The sequence below is a fragment of the Lycorma delicatula genome, chromosome 8, assembly GCF_047948215.1.
Source record: "Lycorma delicatula isolate Av1 chromosome 8, ASM4794821v1, whole genome shotgun sequence".
NCBI classification, from domain to species: Eukaryota; Metazoa; Arthropoda; class Insecta; order Hemiptera; family Fulgoridae; genus Lycorma; species Lycorma delicatula.
In genome coordinates, this window is record NC_134462.1 from 44,357,860 (window position 1) to 44,374,062 (window position 16,203).

Sequence of the window (16,203 nt, forward strand, 5' to 3'; positions counted from 1 at the left end):
GAGGTATTAGTTTATTATGCTATTACAGGAATAAAAATATCTTTGACCTCAGCTCAGCTTCATCTGTATGGCTAACCTTTTGTCTATCATAGTGAAGTATACAAATTAATAACAATTTGTCATCAGAAATTAAGCACACCTGAAAAATTACATACAATAAAAAAATAATATATTTAATGAGTGGTTAAAATTTGCTAATGATTGGCTTAGAGAAATATTACAGTTAATTTATGTTCAGTTCTTCATTTACCAAAACAAATTAATTTACAATTCATAGATTAAAACAAATAGGTTGCACTCACAGCAGAACAATTAAATATTTTATAATTTTTAATTAGACATGCTGCCTAACAGATAATTTTTTTCCTCTTTAGTTTTAAGTTTTTCCTTTAAAAAAAGAAAATCAAATGACTAATGAAGCAATGTTCTCTATGGATCTGTTTCAGCAATAAATATTTTTCTTTTTCAATTATTAAAATATATAAGATAAGAAATTGTTAATTATTCTGTTATAATTTAATCTATTGCAAGGATACATTTTGATAAAAATATCATTTTGTGTGTGTCTATATGTGTGTGCGTGCATGCACATGTGTAAAATAAAGTGCTTTTAAAGTATTACTGCATCCCCAGCAGAATTATATTATTACTAAGAAAAAAATTTAAACTATAATTGCTAAGTAGCAAAGTATTAGCCTTTTAATTTAATAAAATCTTTAACCGTAATTAGTTTTGATTGCCCAAATGTAATTGGAGCCAGCTCCAATCATATTTGTCTTTTTTTCTTCTTCGTAAGAGGAGAAAAAAGCTCTCCCAGCCTGCACAGTAGTGTCAAGCTTGCACTGTCTAAAATACTTTCCCACGCTACAGCACTATGGATTCCTGCCTTCTGGCATTACTCAAATACTGCTGCTGGATGGTTCAGAGGATCCCAGCCACATCAGCAGCAACGACGACCCCGAGGGGCCCTCAGCCACCTTAATGACTAGGCTGTGCCCCCTCCCCATCCACCCACAGCTGTCTTCCTACACAGAATATTTTCTGCTATAATGGCAGTTGCCTTACATTAGGTTTCTTCTTCCAACATCTTATCCACCAAATTATGCGTATTAAGATTTTATTTTGTTTTTATATAATTAATAATATAATAAAGTTACTGAAAATGAAGCGATACTTTAAAAACACTACAGTTTGTAAGCATTCTCTACTAATGTAAATAATTCATACTTTCTTTATCTGTGGATAATATTTAAAATTGGTAATATATATGAGGTGTGATCAAAAAATTATTTATTCTTCTAACTGATATTATCCCTTTCAAAGTGCCCTCAAAAGATGCTATATGCTTATGCCATCATTTTTTGCAACCTCCAAATATTTGTGGAAAACATTTTTTGGTTTAGTATTAAATTGACTTAGTGACTTTTTCTTTATTTCATCTATCGTCACAGATTATTGTCATTATAATATTAATGTTAATCAATGGGAACAAGAAAAAGTTACAAGGTGCCATGTCTGGTGAATACGGAGGCTGTAACATCTGTATGGTGTTATCTTTAGCTAAGTAATCATGAATTAATTGTGAAGAATGAGCTGAAGCATTACTGAGTTGCAAAATGCAAGAATGTTTGCCCGCGTTTGTGGTCATTTTCTTCTGAGTGCCTCACATAAATGCCATAAAACTGCTAAACATTGTTTGTTGGTTGTACAGTCTTCTGAATAATTCATAATAGATAACACCATTGTAATAAAAAAACCAGTAAGAAGAACCTTAACATTCTATTGAAATTTGTGTGCTTTTTTGGTCTTGGTTCTTCAGGAAGTTTCCATCAGGATAAGACCTTCATTTCAATATCATAACCATATACTCACATTTTGTCACCTGTTATATGACATGTTTGAGTAATTCTGAGCCATCATTGATATCAGCTAACACAGACAGCACACAGAATTACAAAAAAATTGTCTCTATTTTTTTTTATCACAACTTGTATGTGTGTTTTGGTGTGTGTGTGTGTGTGTATGCACGCGCACGTGCATGCACAAGGTGATTCAGGAAGATAGGGAAACAATTTGAGACTGATTCTAGAGCTTGAAATAGGAAAAAGTTCATACAAACATACGTCCAAAAATGCTTTGTTTTCCAGTTACAGCGAGTGAATTTTTCCCAGATTTCAGTTCTTCCATATAGTAAAATGAGGTCATACTGAAATGTTTAAGGCATTATATTAGGAGTAAATTTGATGGTTTCTTATGTTTTTTACCTGAACAATTTTCTAAAACAACAGGTTCCAGGATTGTTTTTTCTGTAGTTTTCATAATATCCAATGTAAAACTGAGAGATTTGTTGATGAAAGACTCATTTTTTGTTAAATTTAAAGTACAGCAACTTTGTTAAATACGAATAAATATGTAAATTTTGTTATTAAAACTTATAGAGAGATTATTTCTGAGAAAATTGATGTAGTAAAGTATGAAAAACAAAAAAAAAGTGAATTTTTATTATTAAAAACAGAAAAATATTATGAATGTGTAAAAGTTAATAACAATTCTTTTTAATATAATAATTTTACATCTTTGAAAAGTTAAAATATTTTTAATTTTTAAAAAATGCTCACTGGTTTATAATGTATTAATCCATAATAAACATTAAAAAAAATTCCACTTTTGACATGATGCACTTTTAAACTTGTTTCCTTACATCTTTTGTCACCAACCTAATATCTTCATGTTTCCTGATGAGGGCAGCAGCATTGATGATGTAAGCAATCAGTTCATCTTGTGTGTCTACTTTTTATTTATGTACGTTGCATTTCATCCATCCCCATAAACAGCAATCAAAGGAGAGTAATGTCTGGAAATCTAGATGGCCAATTTATCAACTCTACATCCAATCCATTTACCAGTTAAGTTTTCATCTAAGAAATGTCTTACTTCATTCGCGAAATGTGTTGATGCTCCATCAAGTTGATAATACATTTCATTTCATTTTGCCAATGAGAAATTTTCAAGCATTGTAAGAAATTAATTTTTTTTAAATTCCAGATAACTTCTTGTTGACACATTGTTTTAGTATGAATGGGCCTGTTAAGTAGTTGTTAATCATGCCAGACCAAATGTTCACTGAAAATTGTTACTGGAAATTTGAGTCAACTATAGCAGGTGGGTTTTCTTCAGGCAGCGATATAAATTTTGTGTTTTGTTTATGCCATTATGGGTAAAAGTGTTTGAAAACATTATGAATGGAATTAAATGGTGTTTATTGTTAACCCATTGACAAAACCACAATAATCTGGCACGGTCACCAAGCTGGATGTGTTGAACTTTCTGAAAATGATAAGGACAGTCTACCAAGCTTATAATGTCCTCCATATTGTACTTCGTGTAATGTTGAGTGTGTAGAAATTCTTCACTTGCTTCTTGTTGGATAAAGCTGTACCATCTGAAGAATGTTATCCCCTTTCATCACCAAGTCCAAATTGATGTTCAGGTGAAACATGAGCACTGGGAAGTATAACATTCTCACTAGGATTATTAAAAATTCTACAAAATACTTTACAGTATTAAAACAGCTGTATTTAGGTTTTACAAATTCGTAACATTTTTTCTCTTAAGTTTTGTTTTATAATAATAAAAGTTGATTGTTTTTTTTCATACTTTATTATATCAATTTTCTTAGAATTAAGTTCTGTATAAGTTTTTGGTAATAAGATTTACACATTTATTAGTCAACAAAGTTATACTTCAAACCTAAAAAAAAAACATGTTTATCATCACCAAATGTTTATATTTTACATTGGATATCCTGAAAACTGTGGGAGATACAGTTCTAAGTGCTGTTTTATTCAATTTTTCAGGTCAAAAAACATAAGAAACCATCTAGTTTACCCCCTTATATTAACACCTTAAAAATTTCAGTATGACCTGAAATTCACACAGGGGTGAAAATCCAGGTGAAATTTTTCACATAACTCGATAACAAAGTAAGTGTTTTTGGATATACATTTGCAGATCTTTTTCCTTATTTCAAGCTCTAGAATCAGTTCCTAAATTATTTCCCTTTCCTTCTGAATCACCTTTGTAATATACATATATATATTTAATCAGTCGACTGATTTCCCCTCCACCATTTTTACAGATGCGTAACCTAATTTTATCTGCATTTCCACGAAATATGAGACTACCTGATCCATTTACACCAAACTTAAAAGTTGACATGCTACAAGAAATTTCACTTGCACCAAGAGTTCTAACAAATTTTGCTTCTATGATTCAGCCACCTAATTTTAAAAAGGTAAATAATGTTGATTATTTTAATTTGATATTGACCTTTTGTCAAATGATAGTAGTTTTAGTCTGCTTTCTACTTATTAATTTATGTTCTTTGAAGCTTTTGTAGTATATAAAAAATGCCAAGCCTGATTAGGATTTGAACCCATCTGTTTGAAGGAAAGATGCTACCACTCCACCACAGTACAGAATATATTGTTTGAATATAATAATATGTTAGAATTATGAGAAATTTTCACAAATTTAAAGATCAGAAAAGGCAATAAAATATATATATTTAGTAATTTTATCTTGATTATGTACTTGAGGCAGGACAGTTTTTAATGTTTCTCTAGCTGATGCTAACCATGTAGATTTACCACCTTTACTTTTAAAACTGGGGCATTTAAAGATCTTTTTAAGGTGTATTCAGAAAAAGAGATATTTAAACCCTAATTTCACTTTTTCTGCATTTAAACCAAACTAAATATTTGTTGAACCTTAGGTTGAGTGCTAACTTTTAAGTACATAAAAAGATGTACGCTGGATCATTCGGTTATCCGTTATTTTTCAGAGATTTACTTCTGTCTCCAGAACGGTATGACCAACTTTAAAGATTCAAACAGCATATTGGCTAGCAGTATAAGGGCTATAATATTTGCATACAAAAGATGTACTCTCGATTATCCGGTTGTCCCGTTATGCATATCCATATCTATATATATAAAAAGGGAGTTGATTTCTTTGAAATGCAAGATTAAGGATCCCATAAGTATACAAAAAAATTTATTTTGCAGAAAGTTTATATTTATTGCAAGGGTGGTTTTTATGTTTTTGGGTCAATACATTTGAAGTGTTCCCAAAAAAACATAAACTGGTTGCTTGACCAATTCAAAAAAAATTGATACTTTAAAACCTTAAATGTATTCTTTTTTAATTTTTCATTTAAGCAGTTCATCAGTGGCGGCCATTCTTATAACAGTGTGCACACCTATTTTTGTGATTGTAAGGGTTTGCAGAAAAACTAATAACTAAAAAACTATTGGTCATGGAAGGATGAAACAAAAAGCAATCTATTAATATTTTCCAAAGGTAAAAGATTGGTCCAGTAGTTTATTTACCTATCTCTCTTCTTTTTATGAGAAAATTACCATTGAACACGAAAAACTGAAATTTCACTTTTGGTCATTTTTTTCAAGAGGCAGGGATGGCATACACAGTTTGAATTATTTTTTTATATGTTTGTATATGTTAACAGTTTTACCATAAATAATATTAATGATAATATACTACCCCTAAATTTTTATGAATTTTTGAAAACTAATTTTTTTTTAAATTCAAATTTTGGTTTCAAATAAATCTGATTGGCTGGAGATAAAAATCTCAAATTTGCACAACTTACAGTGTTATTGTAGACGTTTATGGCAAATAAAAAAGTTTCTTATGTATGGTATTAATAAAAAGTAATAACCTCTCAAAAATCATGAAAACCCTGTTTAAAGCAATACCATTTTGACTCGCTAAATAATAAGTGCTCTAAGAGGGTTTCTTGTCTTCTTTGCACTTAACATTTTTAAATTTAGCGCTCATGTTGTTAAGTGCATTTTTGGAAATAGTTTCTTTTTAAATTATTAATGATAGGTCGTAATTTAATAATAACGTAACCAATACCAGTAATCTAATACAATTTTGATTCAAAAATGCATGTTATACCCAAACTGAGATTTCAATGAATCTACATCTTTTTTCAAAATTTTTATTTTTATATTTGTTTATTTTTGTAAACACTATTGAAGAAAAAATAAATTGTAGCAAAATTTTAATTCTCAATCAAATAGCCCGTTTTTGTAGCAATGAAAGTTTGTTATTTAGTGTGGTCAACCAACAGCTGTGATATCTCTTCTGATAATTCTCTTGAAATTGTGTGAGAATGACCCGTCACTGTAGTTAGTTTAAGTAATGTCAACTTTTTCAGGACTTGGCAAATTGGTATCCACACTTTTTCTTGTAGAGATTTTTGAAATGATGTACATGGTCCAGCTGGGTGGAAAAAATGAATTTGCACATTGTCATTTTTGAGGCTACCACTTCTCCTATCCGTCACTGATCATCATACACACATGCTGTAGAGTCTTTTTCCTTAAGTGAAAGTGGTACAATAATTGACACACGTTGGTATTCATAGTCCTTAGAGTTTGAAGTAAAGTAAAATCTTACAATGCCTTCTGACACAGGAACATATTTGCAATAGCTTCCAGTACCCACAATCATTTTCTGAAATCTTAGCTATCTCATCTGATTTAATCAAAAAATAGTTGATGTTTTTCAGCTTGTGATTACAAAATGAATACATTTCATTAAACAGTATCTGACTGTTTAATGGCCTTTACAGGCTTGTCTTTGCCACCTCTCGTTTTGTTGTTCCTCCCACACCATTACAGATATTTTTCCCATGGGATGTTCCAAAGAAGTGCCATTCAGTTTCAAGGTCGAAGTCTTTTTTGAGACTGCACAAATTATCTAAGCTAATTGATGCAACATGAATTTTCCAGATGAATGGAAATAACTTAAGCGCTTGCTATAACATGAATATTGCAGTAGAATGGTTCAAATTAGTCTAGTTCAACTATAGTAATAAATATAAAAATATTAAAGTGTCAAGAAGACAAGAAACTCCCTTGGATCACTTATTTAGTGAGTAAAAATGGTATTGCTTTTAACAGGTTTTTCATGATTTTTGAGAGGTTGTCTTTTTTATTAGTACAGTGTACAAAAAAGTTTTTTATTTGCCATAAACATGTAAAATAACACACATGTAAGTTGTGTAAATTTGAGATTTTTATCACCAGCCCCATCAGAGTTATTTAAAGTCAAAATTTGAATTTTAAGAAAAAATTAGTTTTCAAAAATTCATGAAATTTACGGGTATGTATATCATAAGTATATCACCATTAATATTATTTATGGTAAAAGTACTAACATACATGTTAAAATAATTCAAACTGTGTATGCCATCCCTGCCTCTTGAAAAAAATTACCAGAAGTGACATTTCACAGTTTTTCATGTTCAACTTTATTGGTAATTTTTTCATAGAAAGAAGAGAGATCGGTAAATAAACCATTGCATCAATCTTTTACCTTGAGATAACATGAATAAATTTATTATTTTTTTTATCCTTCCAGGACCAATAGTTTTTTAGTTATTAGTTTTTTCGTAAACTCTTAAAATCACAATGGATGTGCACACCATAAAAAAATTGCCGCCACAGGTAAACTGCTTAAATAAAAAATTAAAAAAAAATAGTTTTAGGATACTGAGACATATAGGAAACAATAGGTAAGTTTCAGTTTTTTTTTAATTGGTCAAGCCAATTCATTTGGCTTGGTCAAGCCAATAGGTGACCCTTGGGTCACTTACAGTGGGTTGACCCCTTTTCTTTTTTTGATGCTACTGCTCATGCAGCAGTAAACCACACATTTATGTTGCACAAATCCAGCGCTATACAACTTTTTACTTCTGATATAGCCAAAAGATTTGGTCAAGCCAATTCATTTGGCTTGGTCAAGCCAATTGGTGACCCTTGGGTCACTTACAATGGGTTGACCCCTTTTCTTTTTTTGATGCTACTGCTCATGCAGAAGTAAACCACACATTTATGTTGCACAAATCCAGCGCTATACAACTTTTTACCTCTGATATAGCCAAAAGATTTATTTTTTTATTATTAATCGATAAGCCAAATAAAAAAGATATGTTGTTGATCGTTGTTTAAACTTATCGGTTAGAAATTTTATATCAAATTGGGATTTATTAATAAGGCCTTTTATTAGGACTTTGGATTAAAATTTTCAGATGAAAATTGGCTTTGCAAACACTGTATTTTAGCATTTACAAAAGCAGCCACAGATTTAATTAATGAAAAATTTTTTAATTTACTTCCCAGAAGTGTTTCAGTGAAAAAGTTTAGTGATGAAAATGCAGTTAACTACCCAACATAAGTTTATTATTAAAAAAAAAAATCTAAATTTTATTATTGAAAAAATATGTGTTTGTTGTTATGCTTTTACATAACTTGTATCCTCCCAAGCTATATAATGAAACATGTCTCATGATTGAAAGTATAACTTCCATTGTATTAGAATCAATTATCCTTACAAGATGTGGAAAAGAAAAGGAGAACACATCTTGGTATACCCAGAATACATATTATTTCCAGTAACTTCAATCTTCCATTTGAATTTAAAAGAACTGAATTTCTATTTGATTATCATGTGCGATGACAATAAACAAAGCCCAAGGACAAACTGTGGAAATTGTGAGTCTGGATTTAGGAGAACTATGCTTTTTTCATGATGGTTGCTCTAGAGTAGGAAGTTCTAAAGGATTGTATATTTTTACCAAAGAAGACAAAAACAACAGATATTGTCATACTGTGAAGCTTTACAGTAAAATTATGAACAAGAAATAAGAAATCGAAATGAATAATTAAAGTACCAGAAAAACAAATATTAAAAGTCTTTTAATTACAGTAATTTATCATAATATGCAGTTAATGTGGGGCATGCAAAAATGAATCATGTCTTGAAAAAATTTTCAAGACAAAAAAATGCACATTTGGCTGTACCTCATAGGTTGCATGAAAAACAGTTATATATTTCAGCTCGGCTTTGCTGGCTGAACGCCGAGATGGAACGATAAATTCAGAGCATAAGTTGCGGATTGATAAATGGAGCCATACCTAAAAAATCACTATAAGTTCATTGCGACAAAATGCTAATATTTATTTTTTTAAAATATTTCATTAAAATACTTAATAGTCTCACAAACATGAGAATACGAACGTGTTGAAGATTCAGGACGCAGAGCCCCCTGGCTATAGACGGTCAGGTGAGCAAAGCGAATCCTGACCAGGTAGTTAAGCGTACAAATGTTTTAAAGGATCTGTAGTACCATTAAAGATTGTACAGCTAAACACAGAACAAAGTTACCATAGCATACCTTATTTAGACATGGGGAAAATATTGTTGGTATGTTTGTAATGCCTCTACTAGTTGTTTTGATGTTATCTACCGGGTTGGTCTAGTGGTGAATGCTTCTTCCCAAATCAGCTAATTTGGAAGTCGGGAGTTCCAGTGTTCAAGTCCTAGTAAAAACAATTACTTTTATTTGGATTTAAATACTAGATCGTGGATACTGGTGTTCTTTGGTGGTTGGGTTTCAATTAACCACACATCTCAGGAATGGTTGAACTGAGACTACAAGACTACACTTCATTTACACTCGCACATATCATCCTCCGAAGTAATACCTGAACGGTAATTCCTGGAAGCTAAATAGAAAAAGAAAGAAAGGTATTGTGTTACTAATTTCAGTTAAATCTGTTAAATTTCATTAGAGTAGGGTAGCTAATTGAACTGAACAAAGCATTCTTGAAAGCAAGTCATAAAGAGCCAAATTATGAGAATATATTGGATGAATTTATATAGCATTAAGGTAGAACGTGCTGGGTTTTTTATTGACAGAATTATCTATCCTTTAGTTTAGGCTTCAAAGTAATTTTTTTAAAATTTCAATCGAATGTTAGTTAAATTGGTTATGGAAATTGTCATGAATATCCTTTATAGACGCAGTTGTATAGAGAGAGCTTAAATTTTGTGTTTTCATTTTCTGTTGTAGCCTTCTGAGCAGAATAATAGATTCATTTAAAAATAATTACCTCTGGAAGTTGTTAAGATTTTTATGAATATTTTGAAGTAGTTCCATGATCTTTTCACTGTTTATTATATTTTATTACATTTGTATATGAAATTAACCAAAGAATAATTTGATATTTGTGCTATGTACCATCAACTGTTATGGACATCTGAAGAGCAGCTGCCAAGGACACTTGGTCAAAATTTTGGTTTAGAAAGCTAGCTCTTTCTGCTTGAGGAGAATTTAATTATAGTTTATAGTTGTCAGACAAGTATGTCTGACAAAATCTTCATTTACTGATTAAAAATTTTTATTAGCCAGGACTGAACCTGTGTGATGTAAGGAAATATTAGCATTATGACAAAGGTTGTCTATCATAATACATCATGATATAACTTATAATTTCATTATTAATTTGTATTTAAATTTTTTTCATTAGGATTTGGATTCATATTTGAAAGCACGGGCTCCAGTGACATTCTTGTCTGAGTTACGTAGCAATTTACAAGTATCAAATGAACCTGGTATGCGTTACAATATATCCCTGATGAATGCTTTAGTTTTGTATGTTGGAACACAAGCTATAAGTCACATAAGAAACAAGGGACTTACTGTAAATAATTCTACTATTGCTCATTCAGCTCATATGGATATCTTTCAAAATTTGGCTGTTGATCTTGATACGGAAGGTATGTAATATAATTGTGTATATTAATAATTTTTAATTTTGGTTATTTTTTATATGGGACAGTGAATAATCTTCCATGTCTCTTATTGAAGAACACAATAAAGATCATTATAAATGTTTTATACTGCATATGCAAAATTTTAAAGAATAAGTTACCTATCTGAATATGATACATTCAAAAATCATTTTAAAATAAAGGTACTTCAAAAAGATCCAACATTTTAATTTGCGAACAGTCCCAACAAAACTGTTGGCATTCTGGAATGTGAGATGTTCAAAAACCAAAAATCCTAGTTTTTTTTTTAAAGCATTTTGACACTAGGAGTGTTGATGTTGACTTAATCTAAAATTCTAAATCTAGTGGAAATAAAGGAAAATTATGCTTGAATGTGTAAAGAACCTCTGTTAGGATATTAACTTATGGGAGGTTTATATATAAATAAAAAATTTTCTGTTACACTCTTGAATATAAGGCAGTCATAAATTATCAGAAACCTGTATGTCTGGTCATGGTATTAATAGATCGCTGTTTTTTGTGTCCCTACCTGTTGTTCTACTACGTTGTAATCAACATTTACTGGACTTAAAGTAGTACTGTAAATGAAAAATCTTTGGACAAATCTTCTTGATTTGTTCAAAGATTTTTCATTCTTTTTTCATAAAGGTTATTCCATCTCAGATCTACACAACTCGTAAAAGTCAGTGATGAAGTCTCAGTTCAAAGTGTATGAAGAATGGATGCAACCCATTCAGAGATGTTCAGGAGAAAGTTGAAAATGAAATACTAACTTCTGGCAAAAAATCTTGGTCGGTGAAAACAAACACTGAAGTTAAAGCACCCTTTTTAAAAAAATATGCGAATTATAAAAGAAATAAGTGTTGGAAGAGCTGAAATAATAGTAAGTGATCATTTCAAATGCAGCATAATAAGTGCGTGGTAGGTTCTCTACCTTTTGCACTATGATCACAAAGAAGATTGATTACTCATAACTTTTGCAGCAAAATAAGTTTAGAAGTTTATATAAAAACTTTTTTAAATTATAATTCACCTGGATCAAAGCAGCACTATACTATGTAAAACTTCGCGCAACGTGGCAAGATGACTGGACGGCTACAGTAGATAACAAACTCCGGCACATCAAAGGTTCTGTGTTTAATACAAGAAAATTCATTGTGAGGAAGTGCTGATAAGACAAACAAGAGCTACTCACGGATATCTGATGTCAGCAGTAAATCCACCAGTATGCATGCAATGCAACTGCTGTTTGGCTGTGCACCACATTGTTGTGGAATGCATACATTATGCAGCCTTGCGTTGTAAATTTAAATTGCCCAGGAATTTTTGTCAAATCCTGGGCAATAATAAATAAGTTTTGGACCAAGTGTTTTTGTTTCTCCAGAGTGCTAATATTTTACATACTTTTTAATAGTTTTTTAGATTTTTTTTACAGTAGTTGTTTGTTTTGTGTTTTAACATTTTGATTTTAGTTAGTTTGTTTTGATTTTGTTTTTAAATCTCTACTTTAAGTTTTTATTTTGTTTTAATTTTTGTTATTCTACTAATTTTTTTGTATTTATATTTCATGTTCTGTTTTCCGGGCATTTTTATTTCATTTCTAATTGTGAATTTTTAAAATTTAGTTTTTTAAAACACATACATCATGTTTAGGCAATAATAATGCTCAAGTGTTTTTCACCCAGAAACCAGAAAAAAGCAAAAAAAAGAAAGCACTATACTAAGCCCCAATTTCAAAAAATAAAATGAATTTTACAATCCCTTCCAGGAGGAACAGTCTTCTGTTTCCTATAGAATAATGATCACCCTCACACTGCTATTTAAATTATTAGGGTTTCAAGAAGAAATTGAATGGGATATGCTACTCCATTCACCACAAAGTCCAGATTTAATGTTCAATCCCCATAAGGAATTTTTAGATGGCAGAAATCCTGTCTGACAGAGGAGGTAATTTACACTGTACAAGAGTGGATTAATGTTCAGCTAAATGACTTTTCTTGTGGAATCAAACAGTTTGTGCTGTTTGGTAGCAGCAAGTGCTGGGAACATATCCATTACTAGGGGAGTAGAATATTGAAGAATAGTATGTGTAGGTCACTCCATTGTATTCTGATAATAATGACTTATTGTTATTAATTTCCTATTTGTATTTCAACCCCCTCTTCTCATAGGTATTTATATAGTATTACTGTAGACTTGTTTGGTATTATTTTTTTTTATTTTGCTTTAACAAAAATTCCAAAATGCATTCTTCCTCTTTCAGTTCTATTTAATCTACTTGATGACACAGATAAAATCCCATATCTTCTCCTGTTTTCACCATTTGTAAACAATATCATTTATCTGAAGTTCATTAGTTTCCATACTAGCTGTGATTAAACTTCATCATTAATTGAGTTCTCAGATTCCAATTTATTTTTAACTTCTAAATTTTCTGATTTAACCAAGTTAGTCTCTTCAATTGATAAAAGATCTTTTAGAATATCACTATTAATAATATGAAGTGGTTCCTCTTTCAGTTGCACTAAATTAAGAAATGTATGAATCTTGATATTATTAATGGTGATTTCAAAAGATCTTTTGGCAATTGAGGATACCAACTTAGTTAAATCAGAAAATTTTAGAAGTTTGAGGTTAAATCCAAGATTTCATTGAATGATGAAGTTTCATCACAGCTTAATCTTTATAAGAAAAATGAACTTCAAATAAATAATTATTTATATACATACAACGGAAAGATTTAAAATTTTGTAAGTTACTTTTGATTTAAAATTGTATTTTCATCATTTTCAAAAATTTTTCAAATTGTATTATGTTTTAATTATATATCATTCTATTTTTCTTCTTTTTTTTTTCTAGGACGTTACTTGTTTTTGAATGCTATAGCAAATCAGTTGCGTTATCCAAATAGTCATACACATTACTTCAGTTGCACTTTATTATACCTCTTTGCTGAAGCTAATACTGAAGCAATTCAGGAACAAATTACCAGGTATTCTGCTTTATTCATTTACATATTCCTGGAATATCTTTTCCATCTAATTATTGTTTTGTGCTATTTACATATAAATAAACCAAGAAATAAATATTAGTAAACGTTTTGAGCGAGATTAAATACATAAAAATTGACCAGGAGGCTGAAAGTTTTTCTTGTACTCTTGGAACTACTCAGTATTTTTTTTATTTCATAAAGAAGGTTATATTATTATAATTTTAATAGGACTAATAATTTTTTAAATATTGAATGTATGTATTTTGGCAGGTACATATTCACAGTTGCTTGGTTTAAAGTCATTATTATCATGCCTATTTTCAGTATCATGTTAGATATTGAAAATGTTGCTATTAACGTAGCATTTTGAATAAGGCATTTTTTACATCTATGGATTCTTCCAATCCTGAATTGTTTTTACATTGATACTAACCTTTAATCTTGTTGCATTGGTTTTATTTTAACAAAATTTAACTTTTTACTAGTAATGAGAGAGATATCAGTTTTTTAATATTAACCAGATCTCATATATTTTAATATCCAAATAGGTAGTCTTAGTTTGAAATTTTATTATATATATTTTTTATGCGCTAAAAAAAATGAAGGAATCTGTGTGTGTGAAGGAGAAATAAGATATATGTTTCGGAGGTAATTGGTTTTTTTTAACGAGAGGAAGCACAGGTTCAGTAGTTGATTTTGAGATTAGAAGACATCCTCTTTAGACTGAAATTTATACAGCAGGAATCACCTCAGCAATGTTGTAGCTATGTTTTGCCACACATAGTTGGACGTAGATATACTGTAAAAAGGAGTCTTATCACCATTCTCTATACTTTTTGAGAAAAAAGTACTACTTTTTTTTTTGAGAAAATATTTATGTCTACTTTTCATATTAATACGTTTGATTATAAATCAAACGTTAACAATTTAAATAAATTTAGTTTGTTTAATGTCAGTATTATCTTAAAAAAAAATTTAATTTAAAAAAGTTAACTGCTTAAAAAAAAACACTATAGCTGTAGAAACATAATACTGAGATAAGAGTAATAAAGTAGGTCAAACCACAGTTTGCGTGTTTTAAGATTATATTTTTATTTTTACAAAAAAAAAATATGTAAATAAGAGTTTAAAATTATTTAAAAAAATCAAAACATTTTACCTAAATTTTTTAATCCCTAAAAATAATTCTCAAAATTAACTATTATTTTTTTATTATGTTTGAGTAATAATTACCTTGAAAATTTAATGTATTAAAAAATTATCAAATGTAAAGTTAATAAATTCCATCATATAAATAATTTGCAGAAAAACAGAATATTTTTGCTGTGAAAATGAAATTGAAACTAAACCGTATAAAAATATTTATTATAACAAACACCAAGATTGTAAGTTTGAATGAAATAATGATTTAAAAAGTTTATATATCTTTTTGTGAAAAGATAAAAAATAAAAAATTTATAAAACAAAAATCATTTTGTAAAATATTATAAAGTAATTATTTTATGTTGTTAATAGTAGATGGAAAATTTCATTCTTTTGAAAGTAAAATAAATATTTTCATTCAAAAAATATATAATCTTTAATAATAAATTTTGAATTCATTTCCATATTCAACATTGAAATTAATATCTTCACTAAAACAGTCTGTAAAACAATCAGATTGTTTTAACATCTCTAAAATTTCACCCTTTAGTTGTCTAAAAATTTGTAAGAAGTATTGTGCGTCACTCAGAGTGAGTTTCATTGATTCCAGTATATTTTTAATTCTGACAAAATTTTACTGTTAGACTTCAGCCCTGTCAGTTTAATACAAGCTACTTCATTGAACTATCATTTTTCATTGAACTCTTTTACAGATTTTTACTTTTTAAAAATAGATTTACTATTTTTCAGATCATTTTTAAAAGAAGAAAAAAAGTAATTCCAGGTTCATCCTTAACTATTTTTAATTCATAGCTTCCAAACCAATTCACTTTCCTACTTTCTGTATCTTTCTATTTGCAACAGTGTGAAGCATTGGAGATAGTGTTACAAATCCTGATGTATTCATTCTATTCAATAAGTTTTTTCTATATTTTTTCATCATAATGATGTAGTTCATTTCCGTACATAATCTTTGCTGAATTTTAAATGCACACTCAACATGTGCAAATTCTGAGACATTTTATAAATATGGTATGTGCCCTGGTACTAAAACTCTTAATATTAAGAGTAACTTCGATATTATTATCGAAGTTTAATACTTCGATTTGGCCCTGCTGCAAGAATTTATTCAAAAGCGCAGTTATTAACTTGGCCCTAATATTTTTGTTAATATACTTTAAATATCACCCAATTTGAGTTTGAGCTACATTTTCTTACCAGATATTAAATATGCCTGTCCTTATACTTCCAGCATGAATACTCAAATTGTATAAGTTTAATTGATGTTTTTATACATTATATGTTATCTCAACATTATGTATACCTCAAGTTCATCTTTTTTTTTTTAAATTCAAGTAGATCTGTCTTCTAAAGATTCAAGGATTTTCCACCTTAAGCCA

The 16,203-nt window shown here is 29.5% G+C and overlaps 1 protein-coding gene across 1 annotated transcript in view; it reads left to right on the plus strand.

The window, feature by feature from the left end:
• Positions 1 to 16,203, plus strand: part of Not1 (CCR4-NOT transcription complex subunit 1) — a 143,798-nt gene that overhangs the window by 113,752 nt on the left and 13,843 nt on the right. Inside the window, exons 37-39 of the mRNA XM_075374038.1 lie at positions 4,139 to 4,294; positions 10,404 to 10,653; positions 13,528 to 13,660. Of these exons, the coding sequence (XP_075230153.1) occupies positions 4,139 to 4,294; positions 10,404 to 10,653; positions 13,528 to 13,660 (539 nt within the window). The remainder of the gene's footprint in view (positions 1 to 4,138; positions 4,295 to 10,403; positions 10,654 to 13,527; positions 13,661 to 16,203) is intronic.